Here is a 21,208-nt window from a genome sequence, read left to right on the forward strand (position 1 = left end):
AGTGGAATCTTAGTCCATTCCTTAAAAGCTTCCAGGTCACCTATATTCCTTGGTTTTCATGCTGCTACTGATTTCTTCAAATTCCACTAAATATTTTCAATATTTACAGTTCTTTTTCTGTATTTTTGATCAAATAAATGCAGGCTTGATGAGCATAAGAAACTTCTTTAAAAAACATTAAAAATCTTACTGATCCCACACTCTTGGAGGGCAGTGTATAGGCTATAGGCAATCTACCTCAGGAACAGTTACATGTTCTCCCATTGAGCAATACAGCACAGGATTCCGCTTGGTCTTAGCCTCCCTGGAACGGCTATATGTTCACAAATCAAACACTTGTCAAAAAAGAATAATTGATTCTCAGTTTAGAGTTTGGTATTCGTATGGTCTAGATGGTCATACAGCATATGCCTTAAATACGGGACAAACTGGGTTCCATATAGCTACGGAACGCTCTTTGATGCCTTAAATACGGGACGATCCGCCACGTTTGTGTTTTTTTTTTTTTTTTAAACGCGTTTTATTCGTGTTTGTGGGCAATATTAGCCATTAAGAGTGTGCACAGATACACACTTCAAAAAATAGATGGAGGCACCATTGCTCACTTGCTCTTAAAATACTCCCTAATTTGTGGTCATACAGATAAGAGTAATACATCTTTCAGATTCGTAAAGACTCTACTTTTATGTGCACTCAAAACAACAACAAAACGTTGCACTTTCGTCAAATAATGAAAGCAAACACTTTCTGTGAACTGGAGTACAAAACTCCAAAACGTCTCCATTGCCTTTCAGACATGAAAAATATATCTACATAGGCCTATATCTATAGAGAGTGAAATGTCTTCTTTCAAATGAACCTGTTCAAATGGAAGACAAATATTCTCAGATGATGACAGACGCATCACTACTGCGGAGATGACGAGTCAGTGTCGCAGATCTCTTAAACCGAAACAAAGAAAACACGAGTATATCAATGAATTATTAAATTGTTAAAGCAGCCTCCTTACTGTTTTTCCCTGAAACATTCATAATCATTACTACTGCCGGTGCGCTGTGGCAAGCTTTATGCGTTTGCTTGAGCGCTTATTAGGTTATGTATACAATTAAAGGCTCATTATTACGATTTAAATAGTTTATTAATAAACGTGTGATTAGTCGACTAATGCTTCAAAAGAACGACTACTAGTCGACCAGAAAAAACCCTAGTCGAGGGCAGCCCTTGACCATCTATACTCTTTTCAACATACTATGCTTTGGGACACACTAATCTCACATATTATTTAGGATGGAGAGTATGAACATATGGGGATGCAGGGTCTGTAAAAAAAAAAAATAATAATTCGACTTCACAGATGTCTGATAGCAGTTTAATACAAATAAAGAATACAGATAAAACATCCATTGAAAATAGAACTGTTACTCTTGGTCCCATTAAAATAAATACTCAGGGTAGTGGAGGGCTCATGGTCTCTGCTGGCCAGTTTGTGACGTGGGCAGACCGCTGCCGTATCTGTGCGGCGCTGCATTCAGAGTCCTGTATCCTTGAACCCCGAAGCCCATCCTCAAGGCAGGGCCGCCGCTGGGGTGCACAAGGCCCTGGTTCAGCATGCTGGAGTAGGGGGACATCCCAGAGGAGAGAGGCGTGTTGAAGGGCCTGTGCTGCTGGGCCGTCTGAAACACCACGGGCTGGATGTGCTTCCCCGGCGTGTTGAAGGAGAACTCGGGCGGAGGGCTGCTGGGCTTCACAGGCGTAGACGTGACCAGGTTCGACTCCTCGAGCGGTTTGGACCCCGCTGGAGGGAAGGCGGCCGAAGCCACGTACTCGGAGAGGCTGAGCGAGCCGGTGGGCAGGGTGCTGGAGGTCAGCGAGTGACGGGCCCAGTCGTCCTTGAAGATCTGAACGGTCAGCGGGGACACTAGTGTGTGTAGCCGGTTGGTCACATGGGCCAAAACCATCTGCTCGTCAGCATCTCTGCGAATGCGGACGTGAATGGAGCCGGCCTGCGCAGAAACACAGTGAGTTAAGGTGTCCTATCTGAAGCCTCACGTGAGTGTTTTTACTGGAGAGTAGAGTGATCAGGCCTCTCATCTGTGAGCCTGCAGCACAAAAGCAGTCATAAGTAGCACTGGTATATTTGCAGCAATAGCCAACAATACACTATGGGTAAAAATGATCCATTTCTCTTATATGCCAAAAATCATTAGGATATTAAGTAAAGATCATGTTCCATGAAGATATTTTGTAAATTTCCTACTCTAAATATATCAAAACTTACTTTTTGATTAGTAATATACATCGCTAAGAACTTCATTTGGGCAACTTTAAAGATGATTCTCAATATTTAGATTTATTTATTTTTTTTTTTACCCTCAGATTCCAGATTTTCAAATAGTTGCATCTCTGCCAAAGCTTTCAGGTGAAGTATAAATTTCAATTTCAAAAAATTGACCCTTATGACTGGCTTTGTGCTCCAGGGTCACATGTCAAGTCGAGTCACCTTCATTCATACAGTGCTTTTTTTCAGATTCAGGCGTGTGTTATCCAGTGATTTAATTACTTTTTTGTCATCATCACTGTGGTCCAACCATGACAACTAATTAGGATATTTCCTTAAGACTTCTGTGAATCTTCAAGATGCAAATGAAGATATTTGAAAAATCCTGTCCCACCAATGAATATCTATTGTGACAGTAATCTATATCTTAATATGGTCAACAGCAGCTCAACCGTACTCGTACCTCATTGGTTGACTGAAGTTAAGGTGCGCTGATGTTTATTTGTGAACAAAAGCTGTTCATCATATAAAGCGATCACGTCTGTTCACAAGACCTGGAATGGCTCGATTCATATTTTACAAGGTCTTCATGAACATTTTGAAGCTTGAAAATGTTGGTTACTCGGACTTATAATGCCGAGACTATGGAGTCAATATAATATCACATATATACGCAAAAAAATAAAGTTTTGCAAAAGAAAATAAAGTTTTGCAAACAAAAATTAAAGTATTGAGGAAAATAATTTTGCTTTTTGCAAACAAAAATAAAGAATTGCAAAACATAAATGATACCGCGCGAAAGCAATGATTTTGCAATACATATTTTCCATGGTCATATCTACAATTTTATTTGCAACACTTATTTTATTTTGCGCGTCAGTCTAGTTTGAGCTTGCGCTGCAGTTTTTCCTGTGTGCGCTTCATTTTTTCTGCGCGTCTCGCTTTGTGACACTGTTTTGACGTGGGGGTGGAGTCAAGGGGCAGGGGCGTGTACAACATGCCTCCCTGGAAGTGACGTCATACTCCCAACAATAATCCAAACCATCCATATTTTTCATAATTAAGCAGATGCATGCGAGTGGATCGCTTCCTTTTATTCACTAGCATTAAAACATGCATGGTTTCGTTTTATTAACTTTATTAACAAATGTATATGTGTATTAGCAGCGTTTGCTCAAGTTAAAGAAGTTGTTACCATGCACATCTGTTGTTTATTTCTCTCGATGTGCGCTCTTTTACTGGCATAAAGTTGGCTTGACGTTGGACGTTCGATATTCGCAAATCTAGGGACCGTCTCTAAAGTTACATGCGAAAAACTACTATACACTTCTCTAACGTCAATAGCATGCAAGGAGAATGACTAACAGTCATGAAAACAACTGTTAACTGTTCATCCAGGGGTGTCAACTATAATGCACACCTTTTATATTTTTTGAAAATTATTAAAATAAACTGTAAATCATATGTAAAATATTGCTACTTTTCATTACACTTTTCATTAAAGTGCACTTTAGAGGATGAATTTAACAATAACCCCTATAAAAATAATAGAATACTAGAATTATAAATGAATAATTCGCTAGTTTCATTTGTAAATGAAAACACTAATTTAACAAAGAAGAACGTTAATTAGGTAAGAAATACACGAATTAAAAGGGGAAATAAGCATAACAATAAACATAAAAATATAGCCCTATTTAATATAATATTATTATCAATTATTATTATATACGTTTAGCCTATATGAATAAATGAATGATGCATTTATATAGCGTTTTATAATGTATTGTTGTACACCCAATTCGCTGTACGATCATGTGGGGGGTCTCTCCTCAACCACCAGCAGTGTGCAGCATCCACTTGGATATATTATGTATATATAATGATAAAAGTAATAAAAGCCTTATATGCACATATATTACATAAAAAAGACACGATCAACGGACTGTGGGATGGATAAAAATATTTGATCAATCTCTGATAATCTCAGGTTGCTATGGTCACGCGGGTTTGTTTATGCATTAAACTCGTGGCAAAATTAAACCAAAAAGATTCGAGCTTCATTTTTTTTTTTATCTTACAATGACAGTCATTTATTAATTTATGCCAGGAGTTATGTAAATGAAAAACGAAGTCGAGATCGATATAAAACTTGAGTCGTAGACCTCTTTAATGATGTACGTTATAGTTTATGAAGTGAATTGCATAATTTTACATTAAAACTAGCAGTAACTCTGAACTAATGTGAACAAAGAACGCTTCTGTGCGCTGGCGTCCTCCCACAGGTTAGATCTTAAACAAACACTGTTAATACACATGCAGTTAACCAAATGAAACAAATACACATTTAATGCTATAAAAGTGTGTGACTGGCATAAAGTTGGCTTGACGTTGGACGTTCGATATTCGCAAATCTAGGGACCGTCTCTAAAGTTACATGCGAAACTACTATACACTTCTCTAACGTCAATAGCATGCGAGGATGACTAACAGTCATGAAAACAACTGTTAACTGTTCATCCAGGTGTCAACTATAATGCACACCTTTTTATATTTTTTGATTCATATTAAAAAAAACTGTAAATCAAATGTAAAATATTGCTACTTTTCATTACCGAATGGGCTCAAATTTAAAATATGCCATAATTTGAAGCTCAATAGCATTTGAAAAGAATGACTCACTTTCATAAAACATACTATAAAGTGTTCATCTAGGTGTCAACTATAATGCACACCATTCATATTTTTCATAATTATTCAAGTAAACTGTAAATCATATGTAAAATATTGCTACTTTTCATTACCGAATGCACTTAAATACAAATTTAAGCTCAATAGCATTTGAACAGAATGACTCACTTTCATAAAACATACTGTAAAGTGTTCATCTTCGTGTCAACTATAATACACACCGTTCATATTTTTCATAATTATTCAAATAAACTGTAAATCATATGTAAAATATTGCTATTTTTCATTTGAGCTTTTGAGCTTTAAATTAGTGTTTACGTCCATTTGGTAATGAAAAGTAGCAATATTTTACATATGATTTACAGTTTATTTTAATAATTATCAAAAAATATAAAAGGTGTGCATTATAGTTGACACCTGGATGAACAGTTAACAGTTGCTTTTCATGACTGTTAGTCATTCTCCTTGCATGCTATTGACGTTAGAGAAGTGTATAGTAGTTTCGCATGTAACTTTAGAGACGGTCCCTAGATTTGCGAATATCGAACGTCCAACGTCAAGCCAACTTTATGCCAGTAAAAGAGCGCACATCGAGAGAAATAAACAACAGATGTGCATGGTAACAACTTCTTTAACTTGAGCAAACGCTGCTAATACACATATACATTTGTTAATAAAGTTAATAAAACGAAACCATGCATGTTTTAATGCTAGTGAATAAAAGGAAGCGATCCACTCGCATGCATCTGCTCATCATGACAGTACCTGGATCAGTGAGCTGCGTCTCGGGCAGATGACGTCACTTCCAGGGAGGCATGTTGTACACGCCCCTGCCCCTTGACTCCACCCCCACGTCAAAACAGTGTCACAAAGCGAGACGCGCAGAAAAATGAAGCGCACAGGAAAAACTGCAGCGCAAGCTCAAACTAGACTGACGCGCAAAATAAAATCAGTGTTGCAAATAAAATTGTAGATATGACCATGGAAAATATGTATTGCAAAATCATTGCTTTCGCGCGGTATCATTTATGTTTTGCAATTCTTTATTTTTGTTAGCAAAAAGCAAAATTATTTTCCTCAATACTTTAATTTTTGTTTGCAAAACTTTATTTTCCTTTGCAAAACTTTATTTTTTTGCGCACAAACTATACATTAAATTGACTCCATACGAGACAACAAGGATAAATATATTAAATATTAGTTGTTCCCAATGTCGTAATATAAAAAATAAATAAATTACGCTGAGCACATTAACCGCACTGTCAAACAGCAACTATGGTTATATTTTTCAGGTTTAAGTTGTTGGAATTTTGAAAAAAAAAAAAAAAAAAAAAAAAAAAGCAATGCCAAAATGTCTAAAACCGCTCTTAAAAGCTCTTAAAGCTTGAATGTACATGTGTGCTAGAAATACAGGTCATCAAGAAAGAATATCTACTCACCAAAGAGCCAAAGCCAATGGTCCAGAAGTGTTCATTCCTGACTTCAAGAACTCCATCCAATGTGGACACCTGAGGAACATCAAGAACCAATCTGTTGAAGATCTTGCCAAATAAAAACGAGAGAACTGGCGGCACCACAGATATTCAAAAATACATCTGACAGATTATGTGGGCTGTAATAAGTGAATATGAGCTGACCTCTCGGAGCAGTTTGTCAAGCTGACCAATGACATGAGAGGGGGTGGTCTGCGGGAAAGAAAGGACAACTGTGATAGGACAGTTCCAGCCGATCATCTGACCAGACATGTGACTAGGGATGTAACTCTATTAAGTGTCTTAGTTAAAGGGATACTCCACCCCAAAATGAAAACTGTCATTAATCACTTACCCGCATGTCGTTTCAAACCCATAAAATTTTCATTTTGGGGTGGAGTATTCCTTTATGAACATGGGTTGCAGCTCTTAATTTTGACCTCAAAGTGCACTAGATAGAATAATTTAACTTTTCAAAATGTACAAAATTTTCATTTTTTTCCAATTAAAAATTGTAATTTCATCTATCGTATCGTATCGTGGACTTCATCATGAGATTTAGATATGGTTCCATCCCTACACATGACACAGGATTAATAACAGCATGGCACACTGAAACACACCTGCAGCAGCACCTTCCCGCTGTACACGCTCATGGGGTACATGGTGCCAAAGGTCATGAGGGCGATGGCCACGGCAGACGCGGTGTCCATCGCATTATAGTTACTGCTCAACAACAACAACAACACAAGATCATCATGTGACTCAGTGACATCATCTCAGCTTCAGAGCACACCCCAGTGAGCCTCTCCAACTGGTGTTGGGGATGTACAGTTACAGCAATAAGAGGGTTGTTTGTGAAGCATTTGTGATGTCATGTATAACACAGTGTGGTCTGCTCACTTGATTTCGATGAGCATGTACGTGATGCCCAGAGCACAAGCTCCAGCGAGGTTGATCAGCACAAACGGGTTCATTCTGGGCAGAAGAAGGCTGCGGAGCGCCGGGACGAGTCCGCACAGACTGCACACAAACATTCACACAGCTATGCATCATCTGCACTCAATAACTCAGTGTACATCACACAGAGAGAGAAGCACGCACTACCTCCGGCTCAGGTCTGCCACGTGCTCCTGAAGCCAGCTGGTGCTCGCGGCTGAACACACAGAGAAACACAGATCACTAACAGCAGCTAGCAAGTGTTGAAAATAAAGGCTGACTTAAGCAGTGAAAATTCAAAAGGTATCTTTACTTTACTTTAGTCTGGCCACACTTAGAAACAGCTGTCTGTGGAAAAGATCTTACCTCCGGACACGAAGACGAAGGGCTTGTTCTTGACGGAGAGCAGAGTCAAGAGGTTAAAGAACAGAGCCACAAAGGTTCCCACCAGCAGACGCCCCCTGAAACAAACACACACACCGCTCAGAGCAGCTTGTGAAGAACTACACACACTCCTTCATTCCCATGTAATTTGCCCAGTAAAGATGGATGAGCAGTGTGAATTAGTATTTTGGGCAGCTTGTCAGAGGTCTAGAGGCTGGGAATCACCAAGTGTCTGTCAAGCAGGTTTTCCCCCCCGTGTTTTTTCCACATGTCGGTGCGAGTGGGAACTCTGACTTAATGTCTGATCCAGACGCAGCCAATGTGAGGCAACAACTTTCTCCAACTGAAGGCTGGTTTCTTCTGAGGATCTCAGGCAGCTCTTCTGATCTGGACACGATGGTGCCGTGACCAGAACCAGGTTTGAGCTTCAGTGAAGCCGTGCCATTCATCTTTAATGAAGGACTTCTCTCTAATGTTATTTTTTTTGACAGAGTGATAAAAGAACGGGCAAACTTGTTCCACAAAAGAAATGGGAATAGGTTGCTGTATAACATGCACATCCCATATGAATGCCATCGCCAGTCCACTTTTTATATAGGACTTCTGCAGTACTTTTTTATCATTAGTCATGTTTTCAGTCTCGTGTAATTAACTGAGCAATGTTAATGATCACATAAAGATGCAGAAAGTTTTGTGTGAGGATCAGGTCAGTGATTGTTGTACTCACGTGTGCACCTCGGGCTGCTCTACGAAACGCTCCACACTGAGGGAGGAGGAAGCACACACACACACACACACACACACACACACACACACACACACACACACACACACACACACACACAGAGAGACAAGTCAGACTCAATCCAATAATGATAAAGGTTATGCTGAATAACAGCATAAGGTACTACACAACATTATAACAAAACTACAGTGAGAAGAAACCCCCAAACCAGCATCAGCTCATTCATCTGCGTGTGTGTGTGTGTGTGTGTGTGTGTGTGGATCTGTCGGGTCACAGCAGATAAATATCCATGGGATCAAGTTCTGCAGAGACACAGGGATCTCACCTTTCCTTCAGGATGAAGAGCGCGCCCAGCTGAACCAGCACAGTGGAGGCAAACACCGCCAGCACTTCAAAACGCTCGAAGCTGAGAGCACAAAACACACATCAACACACACAGCTGGCACATCTGCTTCATCACTGAAGCCCTGGAGCCAGCTGCTCAACACCATCTGATCAGATTCTGCCCATCGGATCAAATCTTCAAAATGGGTTGTTCAAAAGAAAAAAAGGATTCTGAATTCAGATTAGATGCGATCTTGGTTTTGATCTGGATTAAATCCTCAATTTGTGCTGTTCAAAACATTTAGTAAGATTGGGACACTTCTGACCCAAACTGATTATTCTGATCCCAGCAGAAGAGTGGACTTCAGGAACAAAAATGTAATAAAACTTTAAAAATACAACATTTGTAACATGCAGTATATCCCCAAACAGCTGTCAATATCAAACTAATATATTATATTTAATTTAAAGAATTTTTTTTTAATCACTGATTGTAAACTACATTGACACAATCATCAGAGATGGAGCAGTCAGAAGCAGTTATTTGTGTAAATGCAATGCAAGACTAGAAACATAACTACATATTAAACAGATCGATCTCTTCACTCAAAATGCAGAGAACTCTCTGTGAACAATACCAGCTTGAGCAGCGAGACTGACTGGATCAACAAGTGAACGCTACAGAATACATTCAGTTGAACTGCTGTAATCAACACATTATGAAGACTGTTACCCATCAGAGCAATTCCCCTAGTTTGAGGTTAAAGTTGTCATCATTTTATTAAGTTAGACCAATCGTTGATTTGATTCAGTTTTAATGTACTATGGTATGGTTGCTATCACTGCTGTGTTGCACGTGTGAAGAAATATGACGTGAGAAAACAAGCACAAAGACCGTTCTTACCCAAAGGAGTACACTGGACTGGGTTTCTTCACGGTCACCCAGAAGCTCAGCAGACAGGTGATCAGACTGTGAGAGCCAAAGACACCAGCTTGAGATGATGCACAATGAAAGCTTTAAATGACTAACAGATGACACTTACCTGAAGAGATCGAAGATGGTGAGGTATGTGTATGCGGTTAAGGCTGAAACAGAAGACAGATATGATGATCAAAACAGCACTGTCACACACTCATGAACATGTGAGAGAAAGCAGCCTGCCATTTAACAAAGCCTAAATAAGAAAGTTAAATATACCCCGTCTACCAGATGCGAGCGGCGCGTCAAAACACTGTAGAACTCATTATAATCAGTGATGCTGTCTGCACTGGATGCAGCGCGACACGACAAATCACTGACACTAAACCGTCATAAAACCAGTCATAATGGTACGAGTATCAAAACTGAGATGAATAAATAAGCTTTCCGTTGATGTATGTTTTTTTTAGGATCAGACAATATTTAAAAATCTGGAATCTGAGGGTTTAAAAAAATCTAAATATTGAGAAAGTATTTATATATTTATTTATATGGGCTGCTGATTTAACCACAGCTGTCAGTCATCTCACACTGATGAACTGATGACCTTGTGATGAATGCAGTTATATGAGAAAATTCAAGACATGAGGACAAAAAAGAACCACACTCTTGTATTTATATCAAATGATACAACTTAGCAATATTTATGGAGGTTTATTCCTTTTCACTGGCTCTCATATGTTTTCAATCTGCGTGATCGGCGATTCTGCTCTTGTTTTATTTATGCAATGCATAAATACATGATGCTGTTTGGTTCATAATAGTTTATGCAATTTACCAAATTTTATTTGATTTATAAATATTAACTTAGACGTTATGCATGTTTTTATGGACAGTTATTTCATTGCATTGACAATTTAATGCGCTGCATTGTTTTGCTCATTGCGCCCTCCTGTGGCCTCTGGAGACAAGCCAAAGGTTTCCATAAGACTTATTTATTCTGCATAACACATAAGAAAGGAGATATTTGTTTAAATCTTATTTTGTGTTGACTGTTAAAACAAAACAAACAAAAAGTTGTTTGTCTCAAAAAATTGGGTAAATTAAAAACAGTGGTTAAATTTAAACATTTCTTTTCTATTGCGTTTTGTTTTAAAAAAGGTTATAAAAAATGTCAATAATAATTGATACCGATATGAAATATTATATCACTGATACATTTTTTAGCTATATTGCCCAGCCCTATTACCACTATAGTTAACATACTATAACCATATATAAACAAAAATATAACCTAATAAGTTGCATTTAAGGCTACTGAATGTTGTGTTTCAAACATAAAGTTAAGTTGGTACCATTACCCATTTTACTATTTAATAGTTTAATAAATTTCATAATTTTAAAGTTCAGTTTTAGAAGTATTGTATCAGTATCATATCGAAAACAAAAACTGTGAAATTTGTTAATATATATATATTTGTACAACACTACTGCTCTAAGTCTGTCCTCGACATACAGTATTTGAAACCCCTCCCAGGCCTCCAGAGTTCAGTGATTTACAAAGCACAGCATTCGAGCCCATCCACACCGTCCAAAAAGCCAACCCCGAAATCCTACAAGACTGAAAGAAACGCGTGTGCCGGGTGAAAGTATGGCGTAATGACAGATGCATGAATAAATCCCAGAGCTGGGACGCAGGAGACACACATCTTGTAGCACACACAGTGCAGATTAAGCTGACTTTTGTATGTTTACAGACCTAATCAATGAAGAAGAAGAGGAGATGAAGACGCAGTGGTAAACCAAGCCTGGCTCTTTAGCTGAATATTTAATAACATCTACAGGCCAGAGCATCAAAACACATCTGATCGTCCTCGAACCCTGACCTTCAGCCGTCTCACTGCAGGCCTCGCGGGAGCTCGGCCTCATTAAAGCACTCTGTGCCGAGCGGTTATCTGAAACACAAGTGAAACGCTCAGGAGCCTGCGAGCGAGGCACAGTCGCAGCGGCCCAGGACGAGTGTCGGCTTTCTCTGCTAGCTGGTACTTTCGGTAAGAAAGATTTGCAAACTGCAGCACTCAGCTGTCATCGAGTTCTGGAACACGTATTGAGTGGCTCAGCTCGGGTGTCTGTCAACGCGGCACATCAAAATAACAATAGATAGCTCCAGATGTAAACTAAAAGCTTTATTGGCAAACTACAAACTAACACCTGCCGGGAAAATGGAAACCGGTGGGAGGAAGTAAACTGAGACCGCTGCTCCTGGAAGAAATATCAGCTGAGCAGCACGATAAAAACATCAAATCAAAACCTACGATTACACAGCCAACTACAAAACAAACCACAGCAGACTCGGGAAGCATGCAGCGATGCGTGGAGGGATTGCACTGCAGCTCGATCTGACGATCGCTTCTCAGGGAACAGAAACAATGACACACAGCCAGCTGCTTCAGATCGCACAGTAAACGCTTTCAACCCTCCCAAACATCTACAGACACACGCAAGAAGATCTAAGAGACTTTGCTTCTCAGTAAAATAAAAAAAAGGTTTTGATATCATATTAGTTGTTAGGGCGGCCCTCGACTAGGGTTTTTCTGGTCGACTAGTAGTCGTTCTTTTGAAGCATTAGTCGACTAATCACACGTTTATTAATAAACTATTTAAATCATAATAATGAGCCTTTAATTGCATACATAACCTAATAAGCGCTCAAGCACACGCATAAAGCTTGCCACAGCGCACCGGCAGTAGTAATGATTATGAATGTTTCAAGGAAAAACAGTCAGGAGGTTGCTTTAACAATTTAATAATTCATTGATATACTCGTGCTTTCTTTCTTTTCGTGTTTCGGTTTAAGAGATCGGCGACACTGACTCGTCATCTCTGCAGTAGTGATGTGTCTGTCATCATCTGAGAATATTTGTCTTCCATTTGAACAGGTTCATTTGAAAGAAGACATTTCACTCTCTATAGATATAGGCCTATATTTTTTCATGTCTGTAAGGCAAAGATATACACTGAGATTTGTGCTCAGGTTCACAGAGACCGAGACGGCAGAAAGTGCATCCTGATTGATTTCATTATTTTACAAAAGCACAATGTTTTGTTATTGTGAGTGCACACAAATAAATGTAGTCTTTACAGATTTGAAAGATGTATTACTCTTATGTGCATGAGCAAAACTGAGGGAGTATTGCAAGATCAAGTGAACACACCGGCGCCTCCATCTGTGCTGCAGTGATCTTATGTTCAGACACACTCTGCACAGACACTGAATAGCGAAAATTTCTCTAGGATTACATTAGATTGAGCAGCCATGTTAAGTTGCTAATACTTAAATTTTTCAGATGATAAGCCATATTTGAGGTTGATGAATGATAGGTGAGTGTTTGGATGTCCTACCCGATGTACTGTATTACCACACAGACCAGCCCTTAATGATCTGCGTGACTTCACCTATGGATTTTTTTTTTTTCAGTGACTAATACAATTTTGGTGGACCAAGCCTCTTCTGCAAGACCAACGGTAAAACCACTAATATTTAAACCAAAAAACACACATTTTTACATTTAGATTAAGTGATGTGTTTAAAAACTCTAATATTTTAATAAATCCAAATATCAAAATGAACCTCCAGCTATCATACTGTACATGCCCACATTCACTTGTTCACAAAACCAATATATCACATTACATTCCATTTAAGTTGTATCCATAATAACGCTGTCTCCACTGAAAACTCTGAATCAGGAGAGAAATCTGCACAGATCAAGCCAAAATAGCTCTAAACAAACATGAGGCTGGATTTTGATGTGAGAAACAACAGGAGATGGAGTTTTTCACTGGAGGAAGTGTTATTATGGACTCGATGTATTTGAGTTAAAAACATCTTAATGCTGGATTTGTTTCAGCTTTTGTCTTCTCCAGATGTTAACTGATGGACTGGAGTGCTGTGGATTATTGTGATGTTTTTATCAGCTGTTTGGACTCTCATTCTGACGGCACCCATTCACTGCAGAGCATCCACTGCTGAGACACTGATGCAATGATACATTTCTACAAATCTGATGAAGAAACAAACTCATCCTAATCATGGATGGCCTACATATCAGCTAATCTTCAGTTTTGGGTGAACCATTCCTTTAAGCCACGATGAATCACTGGAGTGAGCACAGTGCATTATTTGCAGTCGTACAGCTATCGGTTTGCTTGTCGTTAGCTTGCACTGCACTTTCTCACGGTTCACTGTACCAGTGGAGATTCAGCATGAGTTCAAACTTGTGCTGATTTGTTTTCTTATTGCTCATTTCTGGTTGTATTATGTACAGTGGTTCATTCAATCTTGCTCAATTTGGGCTGAATCAAACTCAAGATTTAAGCTGCTCTCGCGTCTGCCGTCTGTGGGACAGAGGAGCTCTGAAGGTGCTTCTTACATGCAGTGGGCATTGACGTTAAGATCGTTTTTACTGGAGAGCTCAATACATGAGTATCACGTTCCTCCTGCTCAAGACACAGCGGTGTGCAGTGATACTTCACACACACGCACACACGAGAGATAGTTCACGAGAGCACACACACACACACTCACAAACTCTCTCTCTCTTTCTCTCTCTCTCTCTCACACACACACACACACACACTCTCTCTCTCTCTCTCTCTCTCTCTCTCTCTCTCTCTCTCACACACACACACACACAAACACACAGAGCAGTTCAGCAAACAAACTAACAAAGCAGCACAGTCAGCAACAAGAGGCAGTGCATTACAGTGATATTAGCACATTTAAGCAAATTTAGCCATAAAAAAATAAATATATTAAAGGGGTTATCAGATGCAAAATTCACTTTTAGATGTTGTTTGAACATAGATGTGTGTTGGCAGTGTGTGTACACATCCACCTTGTAATGGTTATACCAGTGGTATTTTTTAATCCCAATAAATAATATCCATTTTCTCAAATCAAGCCGTTCTCAGCTTCTTGGCGGTGTTATGTCACACAGACCCAGGCCCCTCCCACGATTGTTGATTGACACTGGTGTTTAATCACAGCTCCGCCCTGAGTGACTTTCGACAGTCTGCCATTGTTTCACCTCCGGAGCAGATGTAGACAAGAATGACTCCTGAGTGATTGAGGTGTTCTGTTGTTGGATGTAATAATGAACACAGCGGTCGTCATTTACTCCCGATATCTGAGCAGCTGAAGACACAAGGATTACGATTACGGAATGTACCGCCGATCTACATGAATGCGTCTATGTTTGAGCAAATCATTCGTGGTCCAGCGCTATTCACCTCCAGAAGAAGTGAATGTAAGGTTCTTTTATGAATCTTTGCAAATTGTATTTCCTAATAATGTGCTAATTAGCAAGTTTCACGATGAATGTGGCTAAAGTTAAGAGTCTCTCAGAGAGCTGTGCATCACCCCACAGAAGAGGGGGCGGGGTCAGCAGAGCTCATTAGCATTTAAAGAGACATGCAACAAAACGGCTCGCTGTGAACAGAGCTGTCAAGGTAAAAAAAATTTTTTTTACACTACCACCAAGTATTACACTAAGTATTTTATAGACTTTTCAGTAGGAGCCTAAAAAAATCATATCAACTTGTGGAAAATAGGCATCCGATGACCCCTTTAAAACTGTAGCAATAACAGTGCACTATGCACTAATATTAGTATTTATTTATTTTTTCAGAGATTGTGTTGTCTGTTCTAACTTTTCTGGATTCTAAATTTTTTTGTTTTGACGCACACTTGCATTCAAAAACTGGTAATCAAATGAATGCATATTCAACAATTTAAGTCATCTTTTAAAAGGTAACAAAATAAAATTTGCCCAAAAATGAAAGGATTTTTTTAAATATGTAATATCACCTCAACTTGAGTATATTACATACTTAATTTTAAAACACATTAATTACAAAGTAAAAAAAATAATAATTAAATAAAAATCGCACCCTCAAATCTACGGCAGTAAAAATGGGCAGGTATGGACGGATATTCCGGACTATTTTCAAAAGGAATAGCCAGATGTATTTTTAATTGTGTTTTCCATATGTGGACACATAAATTGTGACATAATCCAAATGCAATTGTAAATCCTGCATTACTGTTTGCATTTTCGCTTTCGTGAACGCACAGTGACTGCCACATTTCTCATGAAAAAGCAAAGTCCATTTGCAACTGTAATTCCCATGTCTTATGAGTTATGATCCTGTCATATTAAAATAGCAATATTAACTACCACATTTGTTTTTCACTCTCTCTGCGTTGCGTGTGTAACCTGCCGAAACTCAAATGAAATCGCAATTCCTTTTGCATTTGAATTTCTGATGTCTACACGGAAAGCTGTCAATCACTGTGAGGGGGCGGGTGTTAAACACACACAGTCTGACACACGAGGATACAATCAACTCGGACTGAGAGTCGCAGAGCAATGTGGCGGTCAGACTGAAGAGCAGATCTCTGTGGTAATGTGTGCCGGGAGTGCTCACCCATGCTGTTGGTGGAGCTGCACCACATCAGCAGACAGGCGGTGCAGATGAGATTCAACACGGCGAACAGAAGAATCCTCCACGACTGAAACACACAGACACATCCTCATCTCTACCAGCTCACAGTACTCAGAGTGTGTGATCAGAGAGGCCTCGGGCTGAGAGAAACCCACTCAAACACTGACCCCTGCTGTCAGAAAACACTACTCCTCACATCATTAGGGTTGGGTATCGCTTGAATTTGATCAATTCCAATTCTGCTTATCGATTCTCAGTTTTGATTCTAATGTGGAAAAAACTAAAATGAAATCAAATAATTAGATTTCAAACATTTATTCTGTGTCTCTTTTTGCAAAACATTTAGTTGCACCATTTAGTTTAGAGCACCATGAACAAAAATCAGCCGGCTACATAAAAACTGGACTTGATTTAGAGCTGTTTGTGTGCAAAATAAATTGAGACCTTTAAATGGAGGATGTGGTTCTCTCACAAATCTAAAGAAAAAAACTTTAGAGAACTAAACAAAATCTCATGGAATGATTCAATGACTCGCAGTTCCTTGATGCGCACACAGGAACTGACAAGTGTCTGATTCCTGACTTTGTGTGAAGTGTCCACGTCTGGACATGGAATTGATTGTCGATTCCCAACCCTATGTATCATAATCAAAAAAAGCTTGTCAAAACGTGCATTAACAGTATGCAAGAATGCAGCAGAAGGGAGTCTGTGTCTTAAATATGAAATGTTGTTTTTCTCCTTCCTTCTCGATGTGTTTTAAACCACTGCTTTGCTGTTTTCCTGAAATGAAGAGTGAAGCCTCACCCGTCTGTCAGACGTCACCAAACGCAACTCCTGCACAAACTTCCCCAGGACGGAGCGGTGAGTTTTGCGGAAGGGATGTATCGTACCCTGCAGTGATGGACAGAGAAAACAACATTACCCACAATCCTGAGAGTCAGAGTTCACAGCCAGTGAGCTCAGCAACAAACACAGTGTCCCACGATGCTCTGTGAACAACACACTCAAGGAAGAAAAACACTCCTAGGCTGAAACCAGGAATCAAAAGATCAGGGCCAGCAAGATTTAAAAACATAATTAATGAATACTTTTATTAATATGGACACATTTAAATTGATCAAAAGACATTTATCATTTTAGGAAAAAAGCTGTTCTTTTCAACTTTCAATTCATCAAAGAATCCTGAAATATCATTTTAAATATATGTATCAGGGTTTGCACAAAAATATTGAGCAGCACAACTGTGTTCAACATCGATAATAATCAGAACTGTTTCTTGAGCATCAAATCATCATATTAGAATGATTTCTGAAGATCACGTGACACTGAAGACTGGAGTAATGATCACAGTAATAAATTAAAGTTTAACAGATATTCACACAGAAAACAGCTGTTTTATATTCTAATAAATAATATTTCATGTATTTACAGTACTGTACTGTACCTTGTTGAGCATAAAAAAGACTTCTTTCAGAAATATAACTATACTGGCCCCAGACGTCTGGCAGGTAATGTATCTTGTGTGAAACCTGTCTCATCTGAGCAGCATATATATCTATATAATTAAATAAAAACTTGTGAAACTTCATTAAAATGGTGTCATTTATTTCAAAACCAAGAACATGGCAAAGATGTTTTGAGCTTTATTTGTATCTTCAGACTCCCCTCTGGATGCGCATCACAGCGCCGGCCGTGTGTTATGATTATGATTATGATTATGATGATATTTTCTCTGTGAGAGTCTTACCAGCACATACGTGTCAGTCTCGTGCTTCTTCCTGTGCACTGGAGCTTCTGAACACAGTGAAAACACCGTTATTAACACTCCACACACACACACTGGACAACTGAACCAGCACTACAAACACCAGCTGCTGTGTGAGAGTGTGTGTGTGTGTGTGTGTGTGTGTGTGTGTGTGTGTGTGTGTGTGTGTGTGTGTGTGTGTGTGTGTGTGTGTGTGTGTGTGCAGATCTTCCGTGATTCCTGTCTCTCACCCGAGTCTTTGATGCTAATCACGTCCAGCGCCACCATGTCAGGTCTGTCTGAGGGCGACACTTTCCTCTCGGTGACTCCATACGGCACTACATCGGGTTTATTGCTCAGTTTTCTGCTGTAATAATCAGAAACATGACTGTGATATGAGTTATTATGAGCCATCACAGACGTGGACGAGCCGTCCAGCGCCATCTTCACTTCCGCTCAACGCCACACGTCACGACCTGACCACGTGTTTCGCGACAGCCAATGACAGCGCAGAGTTTCTGCAGTCGCGACCGTGAGAACTTTCGTGATGTAAACCTTTATTAGTAAACTGGATTTCTAATGATGTTGCTGTTAACAACAACAACAACAACAACAACAACAACAATAATAATAATGCTTTGTTTTTTAGAACAAAGATCATAAAAGGGCAATAACATATAAATTATGCTACATCAAATCAAATATATATATCAAATATACATACAGGTAGTGACATATTCTATTTTAAAATTAATCAAATTCGTTTTTTTTTTTTTTCACTGCCCATTTACATTAGTGGATGAAGAATCTTCCATATATAATGTGTCAATTCACTATATACCAAATTCTGAAGTCAACAGTATATATGTGTGTATAAATAAGTGTATATACAATACTCTCTGCTTCATTTTTACAGAAAATACAATCAAACTAAAACACCAAAACACATATAAAAATCCTAAATCCATCTTACAACCTGAAACCTTGAAACCCAAAAAAAAAAAAAAAAACAAAAACAAAACAAAAAAAACAAAACAATGGCTAAGGGGAACACTGGAAATTGGGCAAATCGTTCTAAGATAATTATTATTACATTTTTATCGTTTTTATTCCCCCCAGTTTAAATCTAAAATATAAATGTGTTTTTTTCTTTCATCTATATAATTTCCTTACAATTTTCTAAGTTCTGAGCGAATGGCATTTATTACCATTTGAGGGGCTTTAAATTTGCCCGGAGTAGAGGTTTGCGCCGGAAGTGACGTCATGCCCTGTCTGTCCTCTAGTTGACGTCGCGCGGCTGCAGCAGGCAGCGAGCAGTGTGTGCTGTGGTCTTCTGTCGTCTCGTGGCAGACCATGGCTGGGACCCTCGCGCGTAAAGCCGTGGATCATCTCCGCAGTAGAGAGTTCAGAGAGTACCTCATGAGGTCAGTGACAGGAGTCAGTCTATCAGAACCTTTCTCCGCGGTGTGAGGGTCAGAGGTCACTCGTAAACACTTTACAGTGAGAGTGGGATTGCTTGAATCAACACAGCGATATACTCAGTGAATAAAAACAAGCTATTCTTCTGCTTTTGTCGTGTTTCTAGTATAAATGTCTGCACATTCTTGAGTCAAGGTGCACTGATAAGTAACATGACTTTATGAGAAAAAAAAATCTTATTTTTTAGCTTAAAACAAACACAAATATCTGCCAAGATTATTTATTTTACCCCAATGGCAGATATTTTTGCTTGTTTTCAGATTTTTTTTACGTGAACAAGACATATCTTGAGTGATTTTGCTTGTCAGATAAATGAATCTCGATTCAGTTATGTTTACATCTTCATACTAGAAAACAAGACACACATACTTAGAAAATCTTTTCTTTTTTTTTTTTTTACGTTTAAAACGAAAAACCCAATCTCCACTAGAATAGTTCTTAGATAACATAGCTTTATTTAGTAAATCATTTGACATTTTGTAAAAACGTTACAGTGCCGTTTTTTAAATTAAATTGAATGTAGGCAGTTTTGGTCTTGTTGTTGTTGTGCTCTGATGATAGTCTGATGAGGAGTATGTTGTACGTGGTTGTGATTAAGAGAGTGCTTGTTTTAACGCTCTGATTGTGATGATGGTTTCCCCTCATGATCCATCTGCTCCTCCGGTGGGATCTTCCTCGCCTCAGCACAGTAAGTTCTGTCATATCATCTAATCATGGCTCGTAGCACACCTCAGTCATCGTGTGTCGTGTTATCTCAGCATTTCTGGGGTCCGGTGGCCAACTGGGGCCTGCCCATCGCTGCCATCAGCGACATGAAGAAGAGTCCAGAGATCATCAGCGGCAGAATGACCTTCGGTACGTGACAGAGCAGCAGCTTGTGCAACAGCCTGATAGTGTGAGGTCAAAGGTGACCGCAGGCGTCTCCGCTCTTGTTTTCCCAGCGCTCACCTGCTACTCGCTGCTCTTCATGCGCTTCGCCTACAAGGTCCAGCCCAGAAACTGGCTTCTGTTCACCTGCCACTTCACCAATGAAGCAGCTCAGCTCGTTCAGGGCAGCAGACTCATCAAATACAAGCAAGACCTGATTTCTAACGCTCCCTCATCTGTTTCTGGATGTGTCCAGGTTGGTCTGGTTGTGTTAGACTCTTATAAGGTAACGCCCTGTCTGTTTCTCATTGTGTTCCTCAGCATGGAGAAGAAGATGGCCAAGTGATAAAGGCTTAGGTGCACAACCTGTACTGCAAGCAACATCTGGTCTGTTCCAACACAATGAATAAATAATCGTTCATAAACATACATGATTGGTTTTATGATGTTTCCTCTCTGTTACACATATAACATTTTATGACAAGGCTACGGTTTTTTATGTAATGTAGAAATATTTGATTAATATATTTCCATACATAATGCGATCAGTATGTGTGTTGAAAATGAATATGGAGAAAATAAAACATGTGATAATGCTTTTGCTTTTTTGTCTATATCTATTCATCTCTCTAACAATCTGTTCTTCTTCACACAAAGCCGTCCAAGACCTTCAGAAGACTTTACGTAACATTTATGTTGTTGTCATACTGGAGATAATTCCATGCATGTGGAACATGGTCAGGATATTCTACAAATAAATCACGTTCTATGGAGTAAAGGCATAGAGCTTTTGAAAAGTGTGTGTGAATAAATGATGACAGGATTCATCCGGTTTTTCCACAGAAACCAAGTTGCCCAG

The 21,208-nt window shown here is 39.1% G+C and overlaps 2 protein-coding genes across 2 annotated transcripts; one reads left to right on the forward strand and one right to left on the reverse strand.

Moving 5' to 3' along the window:
* Positions 1–1,352: 1,352 nt before the first annotated feature.
* Positions 1,353–18,517, reverse strand: slc30a6 (solute carrier family 30 member 6). Its single transcript, XM_042736190.1, has 15 exons — positions 18,255–18,517; positions 18,007–18,053; positions 17,064–17,150; positions 16,242–16,326; positions 9,877–9,919; positions 9,738–9,803; positions 8,835–8,915; positions 8,492–8,527; positions 7,747–7,841; positions 7,549–7,597; positions 7,345–7,464; positions 7,065–7,167; positions 6,607–6,654; positions 6,409–6,477; positions 1,353–2,003 (listed from the first exon to the last, which is right to left on the reverse strand). The coding sequence occupies exons 1-15, from the start codon at positions 18,445–18,447 to the stop codon at positions 1,464–1,466; spliced, it is 1,662 nt and encodes a 553-aa protein (XP_042592124.1). The 5' UTR covers positions 18,448–18,517; the 3' UTR covers positions 1,353–1,463.
* A 729-nt stretch (positions 18,518–19,246) lies between these two features.
* LOC109057524 (mitochondrial pyruvate carrier 1-like) lies at positions 19,247–20,945 on the forward strand. Its single transcript, XM_019074766.2, has 4 exons — positions 19,247–19,431; positions 20,241–20,337; positions 20,424–20,556; positions 20,671–20,945. The coding sequence occupies exons 1-4, from the start codon at positions 19,357–19,359 to the stop codon at positions 20,693–20,695; spliced, it is 330 nt and encodes a 109-aa protein (XP_018930311.1). The 5' UTR covers positions 19,247–19,356; the 3' UTR covers positions 20,696–20,945.
* The last annotated feature ends 263 nt before the right edge of the window (positions 20,946–21,208 follow it).

Source organism: Cyprinus carpio, chromosome B13 (genome assembly GCF_018340385.1).
Source record: "Cyprinus carpio isolate SPL01 chromosome B13, ASM1834038v1, whole genome shotgun sequence".
NCBI classification, from domain to species: Eukaryota; Metazoa; Chordata; class Actinopteri; order Cypriniformes; family Cyprinidae; genus Cyprinus; species Cyprinus carpio.